Source organism: Phalangium opilio, unplaced genomic scaffold (genome assembly GCF_054372755.1).
Source record: "Phalangium opilio isolate 3A_F unplaced genomic scaffold, DU_Popi_V2 ptg000031l_1, whole genome shotgun sequence".
Classification (NCBI taxonomy): Eukaryota; Metazoa; Arthropoda; class Arachnida; order Opiliones; family Phalangiidae; genus Phalangium; species Phalangium opilio.
This window is the reverse complement of record NW_028324158.1, coordinates 5271547-5288053: the sequence shown is the minus strand read 5'-3', so window position 1 is coordinate 5288053 and position 16507 is coordinate 5271547. Positions and strand designations below refer to the sequence as shown.

General features: G+C 32.5%; 1 protein-coding gene across 1 annotated transcript in view; it reads left to right on the top strand.

Moving 5' to 3' along the window:
• LOC149690174 (gamma-aminobutyric acid receptor subunit beta-like) overlaps positions 1-11039 on the top strand; it is a 209052-nt gene extending 198013 nt beyond the window's left edge. Inside the window, exon 8 of the mRNA XM_089869697.1 lies at positions 3640-11039. Coding sequence (XP_089725823.1) covers positions 3640-3915 — 276 coding nt within the window. The 3' untranslated portion in view covers positions 3916-11039. The remainder of the gene's footprint in view (positions 1-3639) is intronic.
• Positions 11040-16507: the final 5468 nt, after the last annotated feature.

The window sequence follows — 16507 nt, the reverse complement described above, 5'->3', positions numbered from 1 at the left end:
GCAGTTGCATACGTTCCTGTTAATTGCACGATGCACTGTACGTCAATACGATAATTGAAATCTTGCAAAATATGTTTTAGATTTTGTAATTATCAGAGTAGTTTGCTGTTACGAGAAAACCTAGGCCTACTGAAGCTAAACAATGAAATTCAACATTGCTGTGTGAATACTGTTATGCTTTTAAATTGGGGCACCTTACATAAAAGAAACCCTAACGTAACCCATACGTTGGTTTATACAGTGGGCCTCATTAAATACTTGAGTGCGTTCAGACTGAACTTGATGAGTAAATTTGTTGGGTTGTGTGAATGGTTGTAGCCCAGCGGAACCATTCTCTTAAGAATATATTTGGCTCGTTTGAACGAAGCCTTAACCTATTAGTTATTATCTAGAAAATACCGAAACTTAAAAATATGAAAGGTCAGTAATATAAATCAAAATTTCAAACTCCGCCTGATTCATATTAATCAAATCATAAAACCCAAAATTCTAACGACGTTTTCTCTATACTCGTTCAAACATTCTCTTTATCACGACTCCCATAAACCGTTCGTGCCCTTGCATACCTTAGAAATCCACCTATTTAACATGAGATATCCATCTGAAAGCCAGGTGTGTCAATATGTTCAATATAACAACCCCACGCTCCATTTCTTATTATATAGATTTAAAAACCAACAAGAAAAATACAACTACCTGTAAAATCAGATAATTTCTACATATTCACAACGCAAAGCTACATTTCTGTCTTTTTTTTTTATTTTAAAATAATCTTAATTTGAGACATGGGTCACAAAAGGCATTGCGAAAAACAACAAATTGATAAGGTTCAACATATTGGATCGGGGAAATCATGATCTGAATGCAATTGCATTTTGATTCGAAATTTGGCCGTCCGAGCCGCCGTCTAAAAGTTTTAAGTGTTTTACGGATGACCCCTTAATTTTAACAAGGAAATTGTAACACACTGCTATTTTAATTAGATGGGTTATTCATAAAACACTATAATAACTTTAAACAGTGGCCCGGTCTTTGGCGAAAATGTCACGGAACATTTTCGACTCAAAATTGACTGTAGAACCAACTGTAATCGGGTAGTACCACCATTTGGAACACCTTGTACGTAAGTGGTTGACAAATTTTAACAAAAACGTGAACGACTCCAAACTTTCTGCACTTGACTTTAATTTCATTTAAGTCGATATTTCAAATGAACTTGTAAGTTTTAAAATCAAATTTCAAAAGTAACTTTGATATTTTCTACACCAAATTTCTGTATAGGACTCTAGTCGTTCGGCTACCCTTTTTTCGGTGAATTTTTTAATTCACTGGATTCCTCAGAAATTATAAAGAACTACATCAAAGATCTTCATCATTTTACCTACTTGGAACGTCTTAGCAAGTCACTAGCTAGAATTTAGGCACAGAATCCATATTTTCAAGCCTTTTTAGGTTCTTAAGCAGCGCTTCACTTGAAACCACTATGCTTTAGTTAAACTTAAAGCTAACACGATATTGCCATCAAAGCGTTACCTGAAATTAAACACGTGAATATTTGATTAAACTAGCCAGATGTTTTTAATAATTAAAACTTCGAAGGTTGCCTTGCATTTCAGATCACCTGGACCTCAAAAATGTACTACCCTACATGTATCATAAGTTTTGTTCCATAAGTATGACAATACCTGTACTTCGTAATGACTGAGAGCTAGTTCCAAAACAACGCGAGAATTGACTACACTCGGTTTTACAGTTCATTTACTCATTTTGTATGTACTAAGTCTTTGATAGTGCCTCACCAGGCGTCGCTTTACGAGAATCTCAGACGTTTCACCTATGTCACTTCATGACAAGCACTCAGTAACCAGTGACAAACTTATGGAACGTATCTTATGAACTTATGCATGTATGTATATCCGAGAAACATTTCACTTTCCTCATCTATTCGGGCAACCCATCTCTTTAGATCCGTATCTGTATAGATGTCATGAATATAGATCAGATTCGAAAAAACAGTGCTTCTTACTTCTTCAATTATTTGACCCTATTATACATGTACTCTGAACCAAGTTAACCCTTTGAGTACAGTGGCAACTAAGATACGCTCTAGTTATGCCTTAAGACCAGCAACGAAACATTTCCTCCTCAGAGGGATCGATGACCTAGCCAGTTCAGTGTTTTGGCCGAATAATATGCTTCTAGGAATACACATAGCTAATAGGAAACATTTTGTAGCCGTTTGATCAACTTTTCTAGGCGAATTTAATGTATGATAAATCTCGCTGAGCGTAATTGCACCTTGCACTACTGAGCTAGTGTAGACCTCAGAATTTTGAGGCCAGACCCACAAATCTCGCTTAGAAGTTATCGTTGTAGTTACGGGGGGCTCAATGATTCTTATTAGCTGTATGTATTCCTGATACTACCGAAAAGACTACATAAAATCAGAGAAATATCTGGTTAAGAGAGTATCGTGGTCAACGGCGGATATGGTAGTTCTTTCTAACAATTGTTGGTACAGTGTCGATTTATTTTGTAGGCATGGTGTGGAATCTGTAGACATTGCCATGCTGCTTATATGACTAGTTACGAAGAATTAGTTTAAAGATTGAAAAATAGAAAATGATAGTTACTTCATATCAACAAATAACTCTTCTAAGAAGGAACCCATGTTTTTTGTTTTTATTTTAATTGTTAAACCTACGCGCCATTATAGCAATTGAAAATGCTCTAAAAAAAGACAATGTACAAATGCTCCAAAGATATTCTTCTTAACAACTTCTCCTGGCTGCGTCCGTCTTCGTTCCACTATTGTCGGTGTAACAATCGCTATTTCTGTAGCAAGGTTTCAATGCGCAAATATTTTTCAATGTATTTCGATGAACAGCTTTTAGCAAAAGTGTAAAGATATAAAACAATAAGCACACTTCATTAACAATTACTTGCCTTTGGCTGTAGACGACCTGTAAACTGAGAAGCAAACTACGCTCCGATCAACCCTCCTACGCAAACTTACCAATAAGGGAAAAGCTTTTTGACGCCAGAGGTTTATAGAAAGTAGCACATGATGCTGGCGATCCAAACGTTAATTTTTGGTACTACTACTTATGAGCCTATTCACATCTCTTTCCCTGTGCCATGGTCGAGAAAGTAATCTCACTCAGAGAGTCAGAGGGGGGTCGACACTATTCTGGGATAAAGGAAGGATCCTCAATGCGACACTTTTTATTTTGGTTTACAATACAATGTTATTTTTAAAGTTTTTTACGTATAAAACAAGATCAACATAAGTTTTCAATATAAAAAACCGTAAGTAAATTCGAGGGAAAAAAACCCCATAACTTATGCTTACATGAGAAAATAGAAGTGGGTAAAACCATAAATTCAATTAATAGTTTAAGTATGAATTACATAGCTTTTTGTGTATCACTTGATTTATCATAATGGGCTTAATTAATTCTCTTAAAACTAATACAAAGTAATGAAAATTGAAGGTTGCAACGCGAATGTATTAAGCATATTTTACTCCCTACCCTTTTTTCTTTATTAATTGATTTTACATTTCATGTGTTTTTCTGTCCGTTCTTCATCACGGCGGTGCATTTGTTACCTCAACCATCCAACCGACCAATAAAAAAGCAACACGAAGTGTGTTTAAAGATGCTGGACTTAAAGACGTATAGTAGAACGTCGGTTCTGGAAAACTCCATAAACGGAATCGGCGAAATTGAGCCTCCACCGCCATTTGCCTCGAAAAACCCGAATAAACTGTGCGGTGTCAGCCCCAGCGACATTGACAAATATTCCAGGGTCGTATTCCCCGTTTGCTTCGTTTGTTTCAACCTCATGTACTGGATCATATATTTGCATATCAGCGACCACATAATGGAGGACCTAGTACCAAAAGGCCAGTGATCGAGGCCCCAAACGCAACTTATAAAACCCTTAACCCTAACCCCTCAAACCCTTTTTCTTCTATACCTTCCTTCGTGCAACAAAAGTACACTCTTTTGCGTTACATTTCTAACTTCACACGACACCGCTGTCTACCACAAACTAACTAAACAATTAATCTAGGATTTAATACAAATTACTGGTCATTTATTTATTTTTTTTCTAAAAGAAACGTTTTCCTTTCTCATGCCTGATTTTCATTTATTTTAAATACAATATTACGAAATTAACCCTTAATTGATATTACTAAAATTTGAAAATTGAAAACGGTAATTGGCCCATCGAGATTGGATTATTTCATTTTTAATGAAAAATTATGTATATAAGCTTGTTGCTTAAGTTCGCATGCATTTCTCTACGCTAATGATTTTCATCGCAATTCGTAACTTTCGCTTATTTGCCACAAAGAGTCTTAAATTTTTAAAATCCGACAAAATAATTTGAAATAAAATGTTCCCAATACGCTGAGCTATATTTGTTTTATTCATTATAAACACAACTAACAGAAGCCGATAACTCGAGTATACCTCAAACATGGCTCAGCAAATTGGGAAACATTTTAATTCATGTTTTCTTCTTCAAACGCACTAAATTCTAACACAAAAATGAGGTTTCTTGCTCGAAAGCTGATTCAAAACCCGTCTTTGTCCCATCAACAATTCAAACAATTCACGGATTTTAAAACTAATTAAGATTCAAAAACATCTATCGAGGTTGGCTTTTTTGGCAATTGTTTATTATTTTAACTATAATTAAATGTAAATATAATTTAAAAACATATTTAAATTTAAACATTTTTCACCAACAGATGGTCTATAATGAACACCACATAAGCAAACAAACAAATTAGAAAAGTGTTTTCATGCCATCATCCATGCATTATAAAAATTCATAAAATCTCGACATAAGTGAGTAAGTTTATACATACATATATATATATAAGTAATACTACGCGGCAACATTTTTTTGTGCGCGTACATAAGTACTATATAGTCCAATCTCGGTGGAACAATAACACGTGATCTAGTAATTAAAATTGTAAATATAAATCATATCAAAAAAAAAATAAATAACAACAAAGAAACAAAAAACAGTTTAAATGCTGGTGAATATAAAAAACAAACACGAAAACATTGCCTTCAATGCTCAATATATCATTTAAAAACAAACAAACTCTCTTTTCTAACAAAATAAACAAACAATTAATCCCCATTAATGATTGCGCGTTGATTTATATCCCGCACTAAACTAAAAATACTACAATTTTTCGCGACGTCGAAAAATGAACCAACTTAAAATTTGTGAGATTTAATTTTTCCCACCGTGATTTGCATTTGATATTAAAATGAAAAAAAATATCGAGAAATTAAAAATAATTAACATAGTCTTCGAAAAAAAGCTACAATTATAGACACAAATTCGTGGTGCAAATTACATATTTGCGGACGTGTAGTTATACGCGTAAGGCATTTATATATATAAATATAGGGAAATAGATAATGTTTTATATACTACAAACATTGAACTATACAATATTGTAAGAGAGCCTAGGCTTAAGAGAAATATATATATATATATAATAATATATATGTATCTTTAACGAAGATAACAATACTTCCAAACGCTCATTAATTTTAAGTATTAGTTTTTTCAATTTATGCAAAATGTTTTTAAAATATGATTAAAAAAATCATCCAATGATTAAGGGAAATCAATATATTAATTAAATTTATATGGTTTCCGTATATTTAATCTTTTTCAATTAAAGTCAAGAAGATGAGACAAAAAACAATGTAATAACTCAATGAAAAATATTTAACGTGTGCCTGTCAAACTAATGAAGAAACAAAATATTCCCTAGATATCGGGATCAAATGAAATATTCTAGAATGAGTTTTGATACTTGAACTGAAAAAGAAAATCTAGGAATACTCAAATACGCGATTAGATTTGGGGATTTAAAAACTAACAAAAGAATAGTTAAAAATACGGGTTACTGAAGCTTTGACGTAATCGGTTTTCGGTATTGACTTTGCTGGTTAATTATTAGGAAAAACTATTGAAATTACTATTAGTTCTTTGATATTAACATTACTTCGAAATTAACTTAATTAATTCAGCGTTTAAAGACAATGTAGAGATCGTCAAACAAGCACAAAGAAAAACATATCTGAGAGGCAAAGATTATTACAGTGGCTAGCGTGGTTTGATTTAATTTATTTTATCATTAAATATAAAATTACTGAATTTTAATGTAACACTTCATTCAGTTACTTCTTAAAATTTCGATTTCGTCATAGCTCGTCTAACCAATATTTTAAACTAACTTTTAGATAAAAGACTTGTAAATAATGGCTTATTAATTAATATTCGACTGAAAACCGAGGCCTATTATTTCAAAAACAATATATTTGAAAACGAAATAACATTTTCACATTTGACCAAAAAAAAGGTTTAAAAATTATTGAAAAATAACTAAAAAAAAATAATTTAAAAGCACTCTTGTAAATATCTACCATTGTTGCCTCAGAAAGAAACACGTGAAAACATAAAAGGAACATTGAAGAAAAAAAAAGAAAAAAAACCAAGGCATGCTGAGATGAAAAAGATAAAAAAATATTATGTGTAAAATAAAATAACCATTTAAAATATTGCTTAGTTTTCAGATTGATACGATATTAAATAGAATTTAAAAACAACAGAAATAATATTCAATAATATTGGACATAAACTAATACTGCTTCCAACAAATTTTGGGGGTTATTGGGTATGTTAAAAATTTATTTATGTTTATTAATAAAAATTTAAAACATATCGTTAGGTTGAGTTAAAGGGATGGTAAAGGTTAGTAAATATGAAAATAATTTATGATTAAAAGAGAAATTATTTAAATTGAAAAATAACCCAAATAGAGTGCACTTGTTAGATAATAAATATTTCTAAAATCTACTAGTTAGATTTAAATTAGAAATATTAAAAAAATGAATTTAAGCAATTTACCAGCACACTGACGAAAAAAAAATAAATAAATAAAAATAAATTAAATATGGAAAAGGGAATAAAAAATATTATAAATAGCTATCTAAAACGATAATATATAAAAAATCTAAGAAAATATTCGCTTAAATGCACCTATTTCTACCATAAAACCAAAAAAAGCACAAATTTTTAAGAAAACAAAAAAGAAAATATGAAACATATTTAAAGTAACTTTAAGGTTACAGGTGATATTAAGACAAAAATAATAACAAGTTATTAGGAAATTAAATAGATTTTTTCGACAAAAGAAACTATCTATAGCATATCACGAACATACACCTATTGTAGCTAGTAGATTATGGAGTGTTATGGGAAAAACGGCTATCGAAAGTTTAAATGTGAAATGCACATAATTAATTACAGTGAAAGTGGTATAATTTTTATCATAAAGGGTGATAAGTTCCCCCTTTTAGTCTTAACGCTGACCCTTAGAGCGATCATAAATTTGCGGTTGCTATTTCGTGCCAATTTAATTTATGTAAACCCCTTAATTTGAGTGAAATGACGATAAATATGAAAGATGTATTGAGTTACGAATTATTCACCGTGAACCTGACCTCCATTGACAATTCATAGTGCAATTTAAATTGTGCTGAAGTAAATTTCCTTGCAATTGAAATTGCTCTGAATAAAATCTCCGTGCAATTGAAATTGCTCTGAATAAAATCTCCGTGCAATTGAAATTGCTCTGAATAAAATCTCCGTGCAATTGAAATTGCTCTGAATAAAATCTCCGTGCAATTGAAATTGCTCTGAATAAAATCTCCGTGCAATTGAAATTGCTCTGAATAAAATCTCCGTGCAATTGAAATTGCTCTGAATAAAATCTCCGTGCAATTGAAATTGCTCTGAAGAAAATCTCCGTGCAATTGAAATTGCTCTGAAGAAAATCTCCGTGCAATTGAAATTGCTCTGAAGAAAATCTCCGTGCAATTGAAATTGCTCTGAAGAAAATCTCCGTGCAATTGAAATTGCTCTGAAGAAAATCTCCGTGCAATTGAAATTGCTCTGAAGAAAATCTCCGTGCAATTGAAATTGTGCTGATATTGTTGAGTTGAACATCAACGATATCAACCATAGAACGAGAAATTCAAACCATATAGGCCTACAGAACAAGATTTTGTTCATAACTGAAACTCTGCCGATAGTTATAATTCAGATTTTCTGTTCTGAAAATTACAGAACTTTATTTCGAAGGTATAGAATATTTTCTTCGGCACTGATTTGCATGTAGAAATAATTTATTAAGCCTTTATGATATCACATTATATCACTGTTGATTTATACATGGCATTAGTTTTAATATTTTGAAGTATGCTTATTTTAAACTTTTGAACTGTGGTGTTTAATACATTTTCAAACAGATTTTATATGTTGATATGCATTTTTTAAATCTTTGTTAATTCTAAAGAAACAATAGGATTTAAAAAGAGATAACTAAAATACTTCTAATTGGGAAAATAAACTAGTGTACATTCTAATTCGGATAAAATAACGTAAATTAAGAGAACGAGATGCGCTAGTTTAGTTGCTAAATTGGTGACCAATACATGAATTTTTTTTAATGAATAATTTCGAAATATTATAAATATTTTAAAAACTGGGGGAAAATGTGATAAAATTCGTAAATTATAAGAAATCTTTTCATACTAAAATTGGAAAAAATATATATTGACATATCAGTTGAAACTAAACCTAAAAAAATGTTTTTCTATATAACGAAAAAATAAACTTTTCTTTAAACGATTAAATTATAAGTACAAAAACAAAGTTGTAATTGTATTGCGGTGTAAAGAATATTAGTGTGTAAAATTAATGACGAAAATATTTATCAATATCAACAAAAAAAATAACAAATCTGGAAGTGTACTTCGAAAACGTGTTTTTATATATCAAGGCTATTTTAAATTTTAATATACAAAATAGGCTTTGGAAGTTCCTCAAAGCCTTTTTGCTGATTAATAAATAAAAGCGCGCCGCGACGATATTGTGTTATTCTATGTGGATGACAAATTATTTAACATATCAGTGTATCGAATAATATAACCCGTTAAGAAACAGATCATTTCATAATTAAGTTTTCATAATATATACAACGATGTTGTTACTTAATATTTTAAACTAGATTGATATTTAAGAGAAATTTTGGGATAGTGTGGTTCAATGGGAAAATTTTAGGTTAAGGTTGTTGAAGTTTATAATTACGAACGACTTCTAAAATTACTAACACACCAAGAAGTTCTTTATTCCCTTAGCATGAAGATTACGCCTTTCGTTAAAGCAGGGAGGACTAGAGAAGGAGAAGATTTTACTATCTTTTAGATCGACAACCGGAAATCTTAACTTCCACAACGGGTGAAAGGGGGATGTTGGGTAGCTAAATTATCGCTTATCACGTGACAGGCGGCATCAAATTTCCCGCAAACTCGCACTACGATTTACCCTCTCGTGATAATCTTGATAAGGCAATACGAGACCATTTTTAAAATAGTATATTTTGTGTTGGAGAGAGGGCGCAAAATAGTAGCTCACAAACAGTAACCCACGTGACAAGAAGGAACCAAATTAACCCCCCCTCTTACTCCCACTGTGGTAGGAGTCTAGGTTCACGGAGTAGAATTCATGTTCACTCCACAATACGTCTCCAAGAAGTGATATCTAGTTTATTAGGGAGAAGGTATAAATTCGTCTCATTTCCAGCTTTATCTCCAGTCCAAACGTAGATTCGGAGTTAATCCCCGCCTCTCTATTACAATCAGCATCTCATTAGTTCTTGAGAACTCACGTCAGCGCGACGCGAATGACGAAAATTACGTATTTTCCGACTGAGGAGAGGCGAAATATCCCGGCCTCCTTTTACGTCCCCCTTGTATTTTGAAAGGGGGACTGGGACTATGCTGCGCGAATAGTTAGGCTCGACGTCTCCCTTTCCAGTGCTCCCTGGTTAAAGTGATTCGTTAGCTATATCGTACCTGTACCCCTAAACGTTTATGAATTGTTTTCTCTGTTGATCCATCTTACTGAGTCAAATTTACACGTGACAAGAAGTAAGTTCCACTAAGCAAGTTTAGACTCTCTCGCGAACTCAAAACCTGTCGCGCAAACTTAAGATATTCTTGCTAAGGTAAATAGAGAACTTGTTTTAACCAATATAGTTTGAAATTAACTAGCGAAATAAAATCCAGCTAATCTAAACTAAAATTTCTCATTAGAACGGGGGGATTTGAAAAATATGTTCATAAGAGTTATGAAAATATAACCACATTTGCGTTTTACTTATTATACTTGAGAATCCTCTAAATAAAACTTTAGTTACAATTTGAACGAGAAGAGATGAAAGAAGATTTCAGAAAAAGAGAAGAAAAAAAAAACACAACCAAAAAATCTCTCGCACGCGTTAAATCCAACTCATTCAAATATATTTTAAAAAAATAATAATTAAACTTATTTATTACTTCAAATATTTTAAGGATTTTATATAAAAAAACGGAAACTGGTGCTAATGCAAAGATTAAAACAAATTGCCCGAAATAGTTTTATTTGAAAAAATATATATGTTACCATGCAAAACATACACGGCAGCTGAAAAAAAAACTACATTATGTATATGAAAAAATCTGTTTTTTTGGACTTTTAATAAAAAGAAACAGTTTAAACAAACAAACCTTTGTGTAGAATAAACTGTTGTTTTCACACATATCTTTCTAAATATCCTCGCTAACAGTCAGTAAATGACAATGGTTTTTTTTACGATTCAAAACAAGACGAATGCTGTTGTGTATTCATTAATATCTTATTATCAATTTAATATAAAGAATTGTTTAAATTTTTAATCTTATTTAACGCTAGCAATAACTGAAGTTGAATTAAAACGTCTCCGCGTAATTTATATCCCAGTGCAGACGTGCAGATTAGACAACTGAGAAAAACCATATAAACCGCTAAATGATTTACAATTTATAATCCCACATAAGAAGCCTGCTAATGTGAAATTTCTATAGCCAAAACAAAAATAAACCCGAAATAAATTAAATTGTTATAATAATTGGTAAATATTTATGTGGAATTGTACAGGGCGAGGTCTCGTGTACTTAATAAACTTTATACTGAAAACAATACAATAGTTTCATTTGTCTTAACTTGCCTAATTAGCCAATTAACTTCACGTTACTAAAGATTTTTTTTACACGCTAATTTTTATAAAGAAATTTCGAAAGATTTGGAAGTGTGCAAAGCAAACCTTGAAGGTAAGTAATTAATATTCGTAATTTTGAAATGTGAAAGGTGTCGGACGCCATTTGGGTAGAGCACAGATTCAACTAGTATCTGCAGTGTTGAAAAGATCAGATCAACACCTTCCTTAGTGAACAACCATCAATACTGCGTACGGATGACGTCATTAATGGTGTTTTATTGTGGGTCATTATTTCCATTTTCGACAAACGTCGCTGCTCACTAGTGGCGGATATTGATGAAACTTTATTGTGGGTTGGTATGCCAAAAAAGTCAAATTATTCTTTAACTTATTCGCTTCAAATAGTGTGTGCCTTGTCAGAACAGAATCCATTTCTAATAAAAAAAAACTTACAGTCAGTAAAGCACCTCTAGTTTTAAGAAATTGAGAAACGAGAGGAAATCTATAGCTGTAGTAAAAGAGCCGTTAAGCTTAGTTTTCATTGGCGCGAGAAAAATTACGCGTAAATGCCAACGGGTGGGAAAAAGTGCCAAATTTAGAAGTTTTAGCAAGGAGAAATGAGGTAAAGTGGAGTGGTAATGATGATGGGCGACCTGCGGCACCGGTCCGTAACTCTCCCAGTGTACCTCGCGAACGCCCCTACTCTTCGGTAGGCGATTGTTAAGTGCTGCAGCTTAGCCCCATTGTATTGGGAACTAATTCTATTTTTAAGACATAGGTAGAATCATTTACGATTCTGTACTGTAGGACCCTACGTAAACGCTGAGGATGCTGGGAAAACTTTGGCGCCGTAGGTGGTGTACAGAGGCAACGTTATAGGTATGGGGGTGCCGCTCCATCCCTCTATCCTTCAAGGTTGAAGTGTCCATACAGAATAGCAAGGGCGTGAAAATCTGACGGGCTTTTGTGGCGCGCTGGTGGAAACAGAGCTTTAACCTGAGAACGGGGAGATCAATTCTGTCTATGAACATTCTCAGAATTTATATGGGTTCTTGGTGAAGCGTCCGAATAACAATTAATAGAGTAGCAAAAAAGCACACAGGATGAACAGGGAGGATTCGCCGCGTAGAAGTCAAGGTTCCTTTAGATGCCATTTGGTCCAAGTTTTAGGTCTCTTTGTTTGGTTCCCCGAAAACTCCAAGATCACCCCAAATCATCTTTGAAGAATTTATAATATTGAAAATATCCGTGTTGTCGTAAGTTACTTAACGACAAAATAAGCATGGCACTTAATGTGAAAACGTTCGTGGAAGCGAACACTGCTAGCCGATACTTTCCCATCAAAATGTCGATGTTACCATATAGTAAGGGTGGTATTTTAACAAGTATTTTGACTCACGTCGCCCATAAGCATAATAAAAACATTCGGTAGGGTTTCGTCTCCATATTGTTCGAAAGAAAGGACCTCGAGGAAAGAAGAGCATAGTAACAGACAAAATGAGAGAAAATACATCTTTGTTTCGTGGATTTTGTTAACTTTTGGAAAGGCCAATAGGATCGATACGGTTTTAATAGTTTTTATCAATGTTAGGATAAGTGAATCTAGCTTATTGTAAACGTTTGCTTTATAAGATCGCGAGGAAAAGATTAATGCCAACTAAGAGATAATTTATTTCAGAAGTACATTTCCAGGCCAGGTGTTTAGTGCGTCACTTTAAACCGTACTTGTACCTATATATTAAATAAAAATAATATTATATAAATTATAGATACACGTACGCTGTTTAGGATTTACGCTTATTTTGATGTTTTTCGAATGTTTAGATTATTTTGATTTTATTTTCAGAATCTGGACATAGCAACAATCATGAACACACACCTATCCATAATGAGGTGTACGTACGCTGTTTAGGATTCACGCTTCTTTAGACGTTTTTCGAATGTTTAGATTATTTTCATTTTTTTTTTCAGAATCTGGATATAGCAACAATCATGAACACACACCTATCCATGCTAATACTTCAGTTTCCAGCCCAAAACGTTCTTTTTCATGCAAGAACCCCAACTTTCGGAAACGTTGGAAAACTTTGTACTTGAAGTTATATATTTCTAAGATGTTTTAAATTTGTTCTTTTTTCAGGATCTGGACGCAACATTAATTCATTACAATAAATTACTTTAACATTTTAATTATTATTGATCTTTAATAAACCAAATGTATATAATATATATATTATATTTCGAAATACAAATTTGCGTTAATATTCGATAATCTGGATGTTAAAATCATTTGAATTTATAAGCTTACTAATTAATGTCAGTGGCAGTGGTTTAGAAACGGGGTAACGTACATACAAATACATCATATCCTGTGAACTAGACCCACTATATTAGAATTATTTCTTTTGTTGGTGATTTTTATTCACGCTTTTAAAAAGGATGGGGATTAATGATTGCGTCTGGATTACGAGTAATTATCGAGGGGCTACTCACTAAAAACTCGTTAGCGATTTTAAACGGGATTGGGATTATAGGTAACTTAGGGGCTACGGGTTGTTATTATTTTACCAGTTATGAACGGATTATTAAGCATTCACACATTTGCCACTAGGGGAGCTGCAAACGTAGTAACGTATTTACTGACATCTAAAACATGATAAAATTCTCCTAGACATTCGTGTAAGCATTAGATAGTTCATAAATTGCCGCTAGGGGCGCTGTGTACGTAGTTACGAATTTTACTGACATCTAAAACATGATAAAATTCTGCTAAACATTCGTGTTAGCAAAATATAGTTTGTAAATTGGAGCTAGGGGCGCTGTATACGTAGTTACGTATTTACTGACATCTAAAACATGATAAAAATCTGCTAGACATTCGTGTTAGCAATAGATAGTTCATAAATTGCCGCTAGGGGCGCTGTGTAAGTAGTTACGTATTTACTGACATCTAAAACATGATACAATTCTGCTAAACATTCGTGTTAGCAAAATATAGTTTTAAATTGCCGCTAGGGGCGCTGTATACGTAGTTACGTATTTACTGACATCCAATACATGAAGAAATTTGCCGCTAGGGGCGCTGTCTATAATATTATATAGGCCTAACGGTGTGTTCTCTAATTTGAATTAGCGCCCACGTCACAATTCGAAGCGCCCCCAACGACGGAATTTACAATAAAACTTGGACGCCACTTGTTCAGGTTTCTTTTCTCTCTGCGCCGGCGACCAGTCAACATCGTTCCTTCATAAGCTCCTCGTAATCCTGACTTTCGAAGGCAGTATTGGATGGAAAGCCACGTTTTACGCCGATGGTTAGACGTGACTCTAAGCTCTCCGCCATTGAATGCCCATTAGAACGTTGAAATCAACGCGAAAGGTTAAGCCTAGTACGGTATGTGTGAAAGTCTTTCAATAATCTAAAGTCATCCAGCTAGAATTTTATTATTTTATTAAATCCTAGAGTTTAAATTATTTAGGTAGAGTTAATTGTTAGTTAATTTTGTTTATTTATTGAAAATTAACTACAATATGAAGAAATTTCCAGACACGAGGTCAGTTAGACAAGGCTTAATTTAGATCATCTTAAATCAAGTACTTGGGGAAGTTAAATTCCTTATCTATTTTAAATAATAAACCTCGACTGTTTGCAAATTAGGTCTCATTTAACGGCGCGAAACTATATTACCTAAAATGAGTAACGTATGGTTTAACGGGGCCAGATTAGGTTGCACTAGACTAGGCTAAACCTTTTATAAAAAATTATCCGGGCCTGGCACTAATCTCCAAGTTTTTACTTTATGCCGTCGTTTTAATTTAAATTAACGAGGGTATTTTAGAATTATTACGCGTAAATTATAGATTGAAGATTCTAAAATTTCATTCGTGGCAGTATTTAATTATTTTAGATAATGAACTACGGTCTATTTAATAAATTAAATGGTTTAAATTAATTAGGGTTAACTGTTAATAGGTTATCATTAACTATGGAGATTAAGTCAATTTAATAATTTTAAAATGAGCCACGAACGCGAAGTCAAGGCTTAAGATTTTTAATTTATATTTACGGGAATATTTTACGTAGTTTTTTCTTAAATTATTTTAATCTATGGTAGTGCTTCCGTAAGTTATTATTTTGTTGGGACCTTGAGTAGCCGTTTAATTCTGACATGGAAATTTTTTAAAAGGAAATTGCTTAATATTTAGTGCAATTCTTACATTATATTTATGGGAATATTTTACTTGGTTTTTTTCTTAAATTATTATTTTGCCAGGACCTTAAAGTAGCCCTTTAATTCTGATTTGGCTTAATATTTAGTGTGTAAAATATTCCCAAAAACAAAATTTAAAAATCAAAGTTTTTTTTCAATAATTTACGGAAACAAAACCATAGATTAAAGTTATTTTTTGTTAGGCCCCTCTAATTCTTATTAATATTTGTTATTAATATATTTTCATTTGTAGACGCGATGACGTTCTTGGATATTCTGTTGCTGGTCATTCGGAGAAGTTTCCTAGCAGATTATTTCAACCTTTGTTAGAGACGCTCATTCCAGATGACATCTTCCTTGGATTTGCGATACAAGATGTTTTCAACCTGTGGTGGCCATGCAATCATTCTCTACAAAGATGTGATGAACATCACCGAATCTAGAAAATTCAAAATTTTATTATCATTATATTTGCAACTACTTAATTTCTTTTTACACGTTCAAACTTCAATTTACGGGACACTTTATATTATTTTTTGTTGAAAATATTTGTAAACACCTTATTTTTTACTTTTTGATCAATAAATTATGCCTTAAACCACTTTTTTTGTTTTTTTAAAAGTTATTTGATTAAGAGGGAAGGTTTGAATTTTTTAGCTCCAAACAGATACACTATTTTTGAGGACCCTCTTTTTAAGCTTCTTTTAGCTTATATGAAAAAATAAAAAGCTCATTGTTTTAAAAAGGGATAAAATGAAAAAAGTCTTAAATTGTTTAAAAAAAGTTGAAAAAAAGCATAAAAAGGGTCTAAATTACTACCCTAAGTTCAGACGCTAAAAAATTCAAGCCATCCCTCTTATCGAAACTATTTCAAGAAAACAAATAACGTGAGCCAAGGTAAAATTTCTTTATTGAGAAAAAACAATTGAGGTGTTTACAAAAATTTTCTACAAAAAAATATTTAAAGCGTTCCATAAATTAAAATTTTACCGCGTAAAATTAAAAGGGGTAGGCTAGTTACCGATTAAATTTAAGAATAAAATTAAGTTAATTAGCGGAAAAACTTCACGGTCCAATCAGTTTGAAGGCCTCTTGTTTCGCAAGTCCAAGAAAGATGTCATCAGGATATAGGGTCCTTAACATCGGATGAACTTCCAAGTCTACTTGA